Below are 12,870 nucleotides of genomic sequence, written 5' to 3'. Positions count from 1 at the left end.
CCGCATTGCACTGTATCATACCTCATTTCACTAGCTGACTGAACTTACTCTGTGTTGCATTGTCTGACTATGTCCATCCCATGTCGTAATGCAGTCACGCACTTTGTTGTGCGTTTACTATTCACTGATTCTGAGTCTAATTCTCATGTAGACTAGGCAACAGCGCCAGTTTGGTGGCCGGGAGGTACTATTGTTCATTTGAATTGAGCAATAGTACCTCCCGACCAGCAAAGGGGCGCTGTTGCGCAGCTGCAACAACATTGTTTTCAAAGAAGAAATGCAGGAAAAACCTCGAAAAACAGAGCGGAGAGAAAAGGCACTCGGACATAGACTTGGTAAAAAGCATTTTTATTGAAAACAACAGACTATTACATTGTGAAAAGTTACCGCCAGAGTCGGTAAGCGATATGAGAACTCCGGCGCAGTCTTATATTTTTCATTGTTGCATGTGACGAGCAACTAGATGACATTTGGTCGAGCCTGCAGTGGTAGTGTATGACAAGTCGGTAAGACGCTTCTGCCGGTCGCCCAACGTCACAATGCGAGAGTCTCGGCAGAATGCGTCTTAATGTAAGGCTATCGTAATGCAGTCACGCACTTTGTTGTGCGTTTACTATTCACTGATTCTGAGTCTAATTCTCATGTACTCACAACTCAGACTCAGCTAGAGACTACGTCAACCTCCCAGCCTTCGTTGCTAAAACTATATAGTGAGTTTAAAAAGTAAATGACTGAAGAACCAAGAACCAATCCCGAGTTCGGGTGGTACTTTCATATTGGGCTGATGATGTGATTGGTAGGGTTGTCACAATTATCACATACTTGTCTAATCGCAATTATTTCACATAATCTCAAATATTTTGTCACAATATTGTCATAATCGTTTCCATGTTGGAAAAAACGTCCATATATTTTCAAACATTTTCAAAAATACACGACTCGTTGTGAGCTTGTAGATCGGCTATTTCCACTGTCAATGTTCTTTTTTAGGAATAAAGTTGTCAAATATGTCAGTAATTTCTTTGTATTTTTAGGTTATGTGTCATATCTGCCATGTGCAACTTCAAAGCCTACAAGCCAAACAGAATGTAATTGTCAACGTCAAAAACACAATTAAATTGTTAATCGCAATTATTTGAGTGACAAATGAGTACCCGAGACGAATAACAGTCCCATATTCTTTTTTTATATAGATATTTTCTGATTTACCAGACTGTAAACCACAAACTAGTCATATTTAATCTGTTAAATTGTTAATGCACTCCCCCCTCATATTGTTCAATTGTCTGTTTTAATGTTATCTGCTCCCTTCGTCTGCTGAATATTGCTTGTACGGACTTATACTGTTGTTCCACAAACTGTTGGAAATATACTGTTTTTCCACTTTCCAGAGGTATTATGTCGTAATTCCTAATATATTAGAGTTAAAGGGATATTCCACTTTCAAAAAAACTTTTTGTCATTGTATGGTCTAATCAGGCTTGTATGAACACCCTGAACAGTTTTTAATTTGCTTCATTCAGTATTTAGATATTTGATGTAAATGTTACCAGGCCCTCCAGGCTCAGGGCCTCTCCCCACACACACTCATTGTAACTTCAAACTCCATTTTAACCATGATAGATTCATTAAAAACACCCATTATTTTTTCTGGTGACTCATACTACCCCCCTGATACGTGAGCAGGCCGTGTTTTTTCCATAACGTTTTTCATGTATTTTTTATATATTTTTATTGTATTTAATTTTTTCCATTTTCCCAAAGAATTATTAAAAATACATGAAAAACGTTATGAAAAAAACACGGCCTGCTCACGTATTAGGAGGGCAGTATGAGTCACCAGAAAAAATAATGGGTGTTTTTAATGAATCTATCATGGTTAAAATGGAGTTACAAGTTACAATGAGTGTGTGTGGGGAGAGGCCCTGAGCCTGGAGGGCCAGATAACATTTAGATCAAATATCTAAATACTGAATGAAGAAAATTAAAAAGTGTTCAGGGTGTTCATACAAGCCTGATTAGACCATACAATGACAAAAAGTTTTTTGAAAGTGGAATATCCCTTTAAGTAAAAAAATCTAATTCAACAAAATGAGGGGGGAGTGCATTAAGAATTTAACAGATTAAAAACTTATAGTTTGTGGTTTACAGTCTGGTAAATCAAAAAATATCTATATTCAAAATTTAACTTCAGGTACTCAATTAATCATCACGTGAAATATCATAATCGTGACAGCCCTTGTGATTGGCTGCCAGTCAGAGCAGTGGGCGTCCGTCTGGCCCTGGCCGCCGTTCTCCCCACTGTTCCAGTGACTACCTTGGATTTGGATGTCAGCGGACGTATCAGTAGGCGGAGATGACGAGAACCACTGTATGATTGTCATGGTGCAACAGGGGTGCAACAGTAAATCCAGTGCATCATTTTCCCCTCTGAAAGAGAAACCAGACTGTGATTTGATCAAAATCGATTAAAGTGTACAGTATGTGATATTCCTAAAATACAGTGTTAAATAACTAGATATTCTGATTGTGAACAAAATAGTCCCCCCCCCCAAATAAAATCTCCCTAACTTTTGGGCATGCCATTATACGGTAGATTCACAAATCATGTTATAGGTGCAAATCACGATACTTTACACCTGATTATGACCTTTCGTGGAATTCTGGATCAATCAGTAATTGATGAAGCAATAGGAACCGAGACAATATTCTAGGTCAGTGGTTCTCAAAGTGGATTCCAGGGACTCTGTGGGTTCCTTTATGGGGGTCTAAATTGACCCATGCAAATCTGTAACTCTTGACAGTGTGCAAATGGAACCAAATGGACCCTGACGGGTCCATTTGGTTCCATTTGTACACTGTCAGAGTTAAGGGGAGACCTTGAAGTGTATGCGTTTGAGAAACACTGTTCTAGGTGATGATGGTTATGCTTTAATTGCATGATATCATGGGGAGAAGTACGTTAGCCCCGCAGTCATGACCAGGGACGTGCTGGGCCCCTGATTCAGCCCGGGAAAAAGAGTTGGCCAATTACATGAGTTATATTTCGTCGTTGTCGGGTGGAAACCTTGTATGTCCAACACCGTTTGTTTTGTATTTATCATTTTAAAAATGATTTAAACTAGTGAAAACAGCCGATCTACAAGCACACAACGCCTCGCGGTGCGAGGCGTTGTGTGCTTGTAGATCGGCTGTTTTCACTACTTTTGTGCAACGCCCTTGTATGATGAAGCAGGGCTTTGCTTTGTGAAAAAAAATTATAAATTTGAAACTTGGAGATACGAGGTTTCTGCCCGACAGTGACGATTTACTTTGTTGGCCGCCCTGCCCCCAAAATGGAATGAAGGCCATCATTTTTATTTATTTTTCCTAATGGCCGGCCTGGACCAGGCCGGCCATTCCCGGCCTGGTCCAGGCCGGGAATGAACCAGCCGTTCGGGAGTTGTCCCGCTTTTCCCAATGGCCAGCACGTCCCTGGTCATGACCCAGATGGGTGGTTCTGCCAACGAGTACAGGGCTCAAACCATAGTTCTACTGCAGCTGCTACAAGGACAAGCTGAACCATAACAGACAGGCTGTAACAAAAACAATAGCTATCTGGACTAGCAGAGACATCTTGGCTCCCACAGGCGAATATCATGTCATATCATAATGTATTATAAACAGTAAGTACGATGGTAAAATACAAAGGTTAGATATAAACAACCATAATAACAATATAGTAGTATAATGTATAATTATACTATGAAAACCTCACTCAAAACCCACCCCTTCAGGATTGCATTTCTCCCCGACCCATGCTTATTGTTTTGTTTTTCTTAACTATTAAAAAATAGCAGATATAACATTTGTGCAAGTCTTTGAATGTTTTTGACCCGATTCTATAAATGTCTTCTAAATCATTATTCTAAATCAGTGGTTCTCAAACCCTTTCAAGTCAAGGACCCTCAAAATGACATGTATTTGGCCACGGACCCCAATCTCAAAATATGTGGTTCCAGGGACCACCCAGAAGCAAATGAGTTACAATTGTTCGCTTTTAAAAAAGATCACAAAAATAGCAGATCTACAAGCTCACAGCTCGACACTCGGTGCCACACTGAGCTTGTATATCTGCTATTTTTCAATAGTTAAAGCATCAAATAATTCTAGGCCTAAATGGGTTAATGAAGTTGGTTCCTTCCTTTTCTTTATGCAAAGCGACTTTGGGTAAAAGCGCTACATAAATCTGAGCTATTATCATAATTATTATGATTAATATCATTGTAATTCCTCTACGTTCTCCCGCTCACCCCCTTCCAGGAGTTGTTCTACGAGGACAGACACTACCACGAGCACTGCTTCCGCTGCTTCCGCTGCGACCGCTCGCTGGCGGACGAGCCCTTCACCAGCCACGACGAGGCCCTGCTGTGCAACGACTGCTACTGCAACGAGTTCTCCTCCAAGTGCGTGGCCTGCGACAAGACGGTCATGCCAGGTGAGACGTGGTGGAGATGAACCAATAGGACACTGTCGCATTACGGTATGCACAGACACAGGCCACCGGGGGTTGAACTGGTACTGTTATTTTTTCCCTAATTTTGAACCAGTTCAAAATGTTAAAAAATTAAGAACCCTAGAATATATTTTTTAGTTTTTGTCTTGCCCTGAACTGGGAACCAAAGTGGGCGTGTCAGTAATCTACAGGTTGGGCGATATAAACAGTGGCAAAGGCAAGTGAAAAAATCTTCATAAAAAAAAAATAATAATAATAATAAAGTGAAACTGTGACTGCCATTGACTTAAATGGACACTTCGACCCGTCATATTCCACACATTGCTGGCCAGGCCTGGAGTCTTTAAAATGTAAAGGTTTTGGAAACGCTGTTGTAGATCATCATCTGCTTATTTTTATTTATTCATTTAGACATTTCTTTACGGTTTCCTCCCGTGACATTCCCGAAACAGGGACGCCACGGGTTGAGAGTCATTAACGAGGCATTAGTGTCATTTAGTGTATCCCAAAATATAACATGTGTCACGTTGCGAATTGAGAGTTCATGACGGACAAACACGTTTCTGAAGGGGTAAATGTGTCAAGGAGCATGTCTGCACTTGGTCCTGGAAAGAAAGAAGCACTTGAAAGATGGAGAGCCACAGATCAAGTAGATACGAGGGAGAAGAAGAAGGGGATTTAGGAAAACAGACGAGAGAGACAGGCGGAGAATGAGCGAGGCGGGGAGAGAAGGGCTGGAGCCTGCAGCGATTGAGCGGCAGCCAGCGCTGAATGTGACAGAGTAATTGCCAGTCTGCCTGACTTGTTGTCTGTGAGCCAAATCCTGAGGGCTGGCCGCCTGCCAGCACTCTGATGATAACAAGAGATAAGCCATGAAGACCGGCAACGCAACTGTGACCATTATTTTTGCCTATTCAAAAATAGCAGATATACAAGCTCATAGCGCGGCACCGAGTGCCGCGCTATGAGCTTGTAGATCTGCTATTTTTGAGGGGGAAAAAAACTTGAACATTTGTGCAAATCTTTGAATGTATCGTCGTTGTCGGGTGGAAACCTTGTGTGTCCAAAAACTCTTCGTTTTGCATTTATCATTTTAAAAATGATTTAAACTAGTGAAAACAGCCGATCTACAAGCACACAACGCCTCGCACCGCGAGGCGTTGTGTGCTTGTAGATCTGCTGTTTTCACTACCCTTGTATGATGAAGCAGGGCTTTACCTTGTGAAAAAACGTACAAAAATTGAAACTCGGACAGTGACGATATATTCTTTTAAAGAACATTACAAACTCAAATCTTTGATTCTGGGGGGGGTCCCTGGAACAAAATATTTTGAGATGGGGGTCCGCGGTCAAATACATACCGTATAATTCTAATAATAATATAATTTCTCTTGACATTAAAAACTTTGAGTACCACAGATGAAGAAACATACTGTTTCTTTTTTTTCTCCAGAAAACCATTAGGATTTAGAAGACATTTTCTTTAGGTATTATTCAGGTCTGAGTGAGATAAGCCAGCCGTCTTATTTCAGCACCACCGTAGTGGCCAACGCAGCGCTCATAAAAATGGCAAACGGTTCCAGGAAGAGGGAGCAGGCGTTCCCCTCTATTTCTGGGCCGTTTGGTCTTCTCTTCTTCTCTTGGGTGAAGATGTGAGCGCTGCGGGCCAGGCCTCCGCATCATCATCCATACCCCCAGTGAGTCAGGCACCTTGTGGGGTAGTCATTGTGTTGGGATGGATCTTCCTGCCAGCCTAGCATGGCAATTATGGAAGCCCCACAGGAAGTTAATAGCACACTGTAGCTGTTCAGTGCATTTGGTATGCCGCCCGGGCGTGCGTGCGTGCGTGCGTGCGTGTGTGTGTGTGTGTGTGTACACGCGCGTGCATGTTGTTGATCTCATCTTAGGTATACTATTGTGTTTCTATTCTAAAGCCTAAATCCCGTCCTGTGTCTTGCAATAGAGCCTGCAGCTACTATTATAGTGCTTTGCAAGCACACGCACACGCACGCACACGCACACGCACACACACACACACACACACACACACACACACACACACACACACACGCTCAAAACCTGACACACACATACTTGTCTCTGTTTAACAATCGGGCACTAAGTTCTAGTGGCTTGCCCAGAGAGAGAGAGAGAGAGAGAGAGAGAGAGACACACAGAGGCAACACGGGATCAAAGCCACAGCGATGGAATCCTCAGAAGCTCTTTTGGTTACCAAGACAGATCTGATAGGCCTGTGCTGAAACGCTCCCCTGGTGCCAGAGATAGTCATCCAGATGTTGAAGTATCGTTGATGGAGCGATTGCTTTTTTGTTCTCACTCAGTTTATCTTCCCGTGCAAATATTTCCTCCCCGTGAAGGACACTCTGGCGCTGTCGTCCCCTGCCCGCTGTCATTTATCATCTCATTTGGGCTTCATCTCACAGTCAGATTCCCTTTATTCACCAAGTACAATAAATTACCGTATTGGTGCAGATGCATACTGACGACTTGCTTCGCAAAAAAACACCTTTTAATGACACAGCAAGGACATCAGCAATGAGGCCGCACTCGACGTGCGCTATAGAACGCTGTCCCTGCAAGATATATGATGCATTAGTACAGCCTCTTGAAATGTATGTCAAGTACTCAATGATTACATGTATATTATATGTATTCAGGCTGTGGCAGAGCTCGACTTGAGACTTGAGAGAAAGATGAACTCAATCAGATTTAACCCGATAAAATAATAGCACTTTAAATATTTTATTACCACAGACCTAACAGTACTATACTTTAGCCTACAGTTCTGATTATTCATTTATCGGAGCAAGAAGAGCTTAGACTTAGGCTAGACTTGAGTTTAGACTTGCAGTAAGTCAAAAATCAGGACTTGAATCACTTGAGACTTGACTTGGACTTGCATTGAAAGACACAAAATGTATTATACAGGATTGCTGCTGCTCTGAATGTACAATGATTGACCAGCAGTGGCTCATGATTGCATGTGTATGAAATTATACCTTTTACTGTAATCACATTTGAAATATAATCTCAACATTACTTCTGCCTATATCCTTCCCGCTCACTTTCAGTGCATTAACATAATTATTGCATTATTTCTCTTTTTTTCTCTTTGTACTTTTTGGAGGCTTATCTAACATTACGAAATAAAGACACTTTTTGAAGCTACTGTGATGAACTGTATGTACATGCCTAGACAAATAATGCAATGCAATGTCTCCTACCCTGTAAAGATTTTAAAGAAGAAAATTAAATAAAAAGTTAGGGTTAGGGTTAGGGTAGAAATAGAAATGCTGTTAATACTGTATGTAAAATGAATCTCTCTCTCTCTCTCTCTCTCTCTCTCTCTCTCTCTCTCTCTCTCTCTCTCTCTCTCTCTCTCTCTCCTCTCTCTCTCTCTCTCTCTCTCTCTCTCTCTCTCTCTCTGTCCATGCCATAGGTACGAGGAAGCTGGAATACGGTGGTTCCACGTGGCATGAGGGCTGCTTCATTTGCCACAGCTGTGAGCAGCCTATCGGCTCCAAGTCCTTCATCCCCGACAAGGATGAGCACTACTGCGTGTCCTGCTACGAGGACAAGTTCGCCCCGCGCTGCACGCGCTGTAAAAAGGTACCACTGACTGTAGACTCATTTACTTCAGTTGTCAACCTCTTAAAACCCATTTAGACCTGGAAAGCATCCATGTCACTTTAGACGTTAACCACTTTAACCATTTTTTTATACTTTAACTACTCAAGAATAGCAGATCTACGAGCTCATCTATTTTTGAGGCGGGGGGGGGGGGGGAACATGAAAATTTGTGCAAATCTTTATATATATTTTTAAAGCGAACATTTATAACTCAAATCTGTCTTTCTCGGTGTCCCTGGAACAACATATTTTGAGACGGCGGTCCGCAGCCAAATACATATAATTCTGGGGTCTTTGATTTTAAAAGGTTTGAAAACCAACTGAAAACTAGGATAACTAGGTTAGGATTTAGATTTTTGAAGACATTTATAGAGCCAGGTCCTCTGGTCTAAATGGGTCAAAACATTTTCAAAGGCAAAGGGTATTTTTGAAGATTTTTCAAATGTTTTGCCTAAATGCTATAACCAAAAAAGGGATGGATGCCAGGCTTAAAGTGGTTAAACATAAGTGGATTTAACAATCATAATTTATCCTAAAACGTTACCTCGTTGGTTGGTGTCCTCCTGACCCTTTTAAGGTTAGCTGAGGAGAGGCTTCTGTACTTCCCCTTGAGAGGTTTCTTCTTTAGTCGTGTGTTCTCTGTTTGGGGACAAGAGGTAACACAAGGACCGGAGCAGTGAAAGTGCTGGAGTGTAACAGACAGACTCTCCACCGTGTGCTCTTTCCTCCACTTCATTGTTTGATGTGGCTGGTTTTAGCGCACGCCGCTGTATTGTCATAAGTAGGCTACTTTGAACTGTCCAACTGTCTCAACGAGGTCTTTAAATGCCACTTACGTGGATTCAAGTCCTCAGTCGCCACAACTGTTTCCACTCGTTTGGATTCCATCTTCTATGGAAGCACGTTGCGCAGCGGAAATAGCCTAGCTACGAGCTCTCAATGCGTCGCGCTTGTATATAGGCTATTTTTGGTTATTATTTTAAGATTAGAGCAGGGGTCTTCAACGTCTTCAGGCCAAGGACCCCTTAGTTGAGAGAGAGATGAAGCAGGGACCCCCCAAAACCTTATCATAGATTACATGTTTCATCGTTTGACAGCAGTGCACGATTATCAGTGTATTTTGGATTCATATAAATTTGTGTTTTCAGTTATTTAACCACTTGAATTGTCAACACTTAATAAACTTGACCTTTCACTCTGTACTTAGTGTGCTCTTTTTTTACACCAAACCTCTTGCCAAAAAAGGCCGATCTACAATCTCACAGCACCTCGCAGCGCGAGGCGTTGTGAGCTTGTAGATCTGCTATTTTTGGCTAAAGTTCTCAGAATATGGACACTAGGGTTCAAGTGGTTAGTAATAGTATACAAAAGGAGAAAAAGGTTTCTATCACACAAAGGATTTGGAGGACCTCCTGTAGTAACTCTGGGGACTCCTGTTAAACACCTCTGGATTAGAGCATTTGAAGTGATCAAACTAGCAATGTGTTCTGAAGATGTTATGTTCCATAAAATCCTCTCGGATATTTCATGAAAGCTAAGGTTAACTGTGATTTCGATATTACAGCAGGAACAATCCTAAAAGAATCATAATGTAAGTTTATTGCATTCATTGTTTTGGAATCAGAACTAGTTTGGGTTTTGTGCTCCTTTCACGCCGCTTGACAAATCGCGCATCAGGACGTGGCCATAGAAAAATGTTTAGTCGTGAGATTTTATTTTTGCTTTAATCCATGCACATGTATTTGGACAGACTCTGGCTAAAGGCGGAGTGACCTACAGGGACGAGCCTTGGCATAAGGAGTGTTTTGTGTGCACTGGGTGTAAGATGCAGCTCGCCGGACAACACTTCACCTCCCGAGACGACAGCCCCTACTGCCTGGTGTGTTTTGGCAGTCTCTACGCCAAGAAGTGTGAAGTCTGCAGTAAACCCATCACAGGTCCGTACTACAGCACCGTGTTCATATTAATACTGTAACTAGGCCAGTGTTTCTTTTACATTTCAAGGTTTCCCCTTAACTCTAACAGTGTACAAATGGAACCAAATGGACCCGTCAGGGTTCATTTGGTTCCATTTGTACACTGTCAGAGTTACAGACTTGTATGGGTCCATTTAGACCCCCATAAAGGAACCCACAGAGTCCCTGGAATCCACTTTGAGAAACACTCAAACTAGGCCTAGGTCACCATTGTGAAATAGTTGTTGACTTGTCAGTAGTTGCAATTGATGTTTAAATTGTGTATTTGACTTTCAACATTTTAACAAAATAACATTTGCATTCATGTTAGCCTTTTTAGGCTTTCTGAAGCCTAACCCAAAATTTGCGCTGGGCAGATATGACAAATAATGTAAATATACAAATAAATCACTGACCATCACAAAATAATCAACAGAAATAATATAGTATACTTTAAGATCCTATCTGTAATTCTGTATCACAATGAAAACCCATTTTTAAAGGCTTTAGAGAAAAACAATACCATGATATATATATTTAGTTTTATGTAATTCTTTAAAAATATTAATGTTATACCAGCAAGATGCCCTAAAGCACGAGGTCGCGCTAAAACAGAGATTGACACCATATGTCCATATATGGGCATTCCCAGATACCGGTATGGGCTTAATATTGATGACATCAGGGATCTCCATAAATGGGCATAAAAAGGACAAGGACAGAATTAATTAGCAAGTGTGGTTGCCGTGACACGAGTCACACTTGCAAATGAATTCTGTCTTGGCCACAGAGCGTGACATGAGGCGTGACTGACAGAGTGACTGATGCACATGAGCTGCAGGTTTTTACAGTAAATGCGACCAACAGTCGCAATTACGATTCAAATCTAAGTGTTTTACCAATGATTTGAGGGCCCACTCACCACAACCTCAGTCATCCTACCAGTGGCGTCAGTTCAGAAAAAGCTAAGGTATGGCAACATGACTGGTGTCTTGCACACGCGCCTTCGCGCACGTGCAAGACACCAGTCATGTTGCCATATCTTAGCAACAGGCATGATACATTTATTTTAAGAAGTACATTAAAAAAATTTCCCCATTTCTAAGGTTTCTTGGGCTGGATATGGCAGCCTGGAATGGTTGTTCAAATGCAGCTAGACTTGGCATGTACCAGTAAGACTCCCTAATCGGGAGATAAGCGACCGTTGGTCGCTTATCTCCACAAATAGGCCAAAAGTTTGTTTTACCAATTATTACACTCTATGTGAACATTTACATCAACAAATCCCAAGTACTATGCAGAACGACCCATTTCAAGTTTTTAATGTACAACAATATTTAGAAAATAGGTCTACAAGCTGACAGTCCTCGTCCCTTATATTCCCATAGGTTATATGGAGATCTCAGTGTTTGTCAGTCCTTGTTCATTTATGCCCATATATGGACATCTCTATATCTACTGTAACAGTCCTTGTCCCTTTATGCCCATATATGGAGATCTCTTAACTGTAAGTCCTTGTCCCTTTTATGCCCATATATGGATATTCCTGATGTCATCAGTATATGAACATATATGGGCTTTCTGATATGCCCATATATGGAGATCTCTTAACTGTAAGCCCTTGTCCCTTTTATGCCCATATATGGATATCCCTGATGTCATCCGTATATGCCCATATATGGGCTTTCTAATATGCCCATATATGGAGATCTCTGTATCTCCATATATGGGTATAAAAGGATACTTCAGGTCTGACATCAGGTTTGTTTATATTGGGTTGCTAGGTTTGACATCACAAACTCTATGGGCCATCTGACCTAGAAATCTATATTTGGGCATAGATGACTCATCGTGACCTCATCACACGTCGACCGCACGTGTGACGTGCCGTCGACCGCACGTGTGACGTGCGGTCGACCGCACGTGTGACCGACGGACGGCCGGTGGAGGTTTTCATACTAAACTGCGACCTTACGGTCGCAATAAACGTGCCACAATTAACCCATTGAGAACATAATAATACCTTGTTAAATTGACCATTTTGTTAAATCTTTGCATTTGTAGTTATTTTAATGTAATCTAACAACATAATAACCAGCACAGATAGACAAAGAGACATTCATGGATTTATATTTAAAAGTAACTTTTATTTCCCCCCCCCTAGACCCAGGGTATGGCAGCTGCATACCCCTGCCATACCCAATTGACGCCCCTGCATCCTCTGCATCCTACGTACGTTGGGAATGACTGGGTTAACGGTGTCTGTCTCTCTCTCTCCCCCGCAGGCTTCGGAGGAGGGAAGTACATCTCATTCGAGGAGCGCCAGTGGCACCAGCCCTGCTTCACCTGCTCCCAGTGCTCCGTGTCCCTGGTGGGCCACGGCTTCTTCCCCGCCGACGGAGACAGGATCCTGTGCCGCGACTGCAACAGCAACAGCAACCTATAGAGAGCCGCTCCTCCCCCCTCCCCTTTTAACACGTTTACCTGTTTATCTACAGCAGGGGTCTTCAACAGGGGGTCCGGGACCCCTAGGGGGTCCTCAGAGTTACTACAGCGGGTCCTCCAAATCTTCCAATCCTTTTTATATTAACAACTCGAACCCTAGTGTCCATATTCTGAGAACTGTAGCCGAAAATAGCAGATCTACAAGCTCACAACGCCTCGCAGATCAGCTATTTTCGGCAAAGCGGTTTGGTGTAGAGGGGAAAAAGAGCAGACTTAAGGTGGTTGCACAATGCACACTGCTGCGTTTTTCGGGCGGAATATCGG

General features: G+C 42.1%; 1 protein-coding gene across 1 annotated transcript in view; it reads left to right on the top strand.

Annotated features, from left to right (window-relative positions):
* fhl3a (four and a half LIM domains 3a) overlaps window positions 1-12,547 on the top strand; it is a gene marked incomplete at its 3' end in the record, with an annotated part of 87,820 nt that extends 75,273 nt beyond the window's left edge. The window contains exons 3-6 of the mRNA XM_080720950.1: window positions 4,303-4,477; window positions 7,956-8,125; window positions 9,897-10,083; window positions 12,387-12,547. Coding sequence (XP_080577076.1) covers window positions 4,303-4,477; window positions 7,956-8,125; window positions 9,897-10,083; window positions 12,387-12,547 — 693 coding nt within the window. The remainder of the gene's footprint in view (window positions 1-4,302; window positions 4,478-7,955; window positions 8,126-9,896; window positions 10,084-12,386) is intronic.
* Window positions 12,548-12,870: the final 323 nt, after the last annotated feature.

The sequence above is a fragment of the Nannobrachium achirus genome (genome assembly GCF_963921795.1).
Source record: "Nannobrachium achirus genome assembly, chromosome: 2".
In the NCBI taxonomy this organism is placed as follows: domain Eukaryota; kingdom Metazoa; phylum Chordata; class Actinopteri; order Myctophiformes; family Myctophidae; genus Nannobrachium; species Nannobrachium achirus.
Note: the sequence above shows the minus strand (reverse complement) of the source record. Positions and strands in the feature narration are given on the sequence as shown.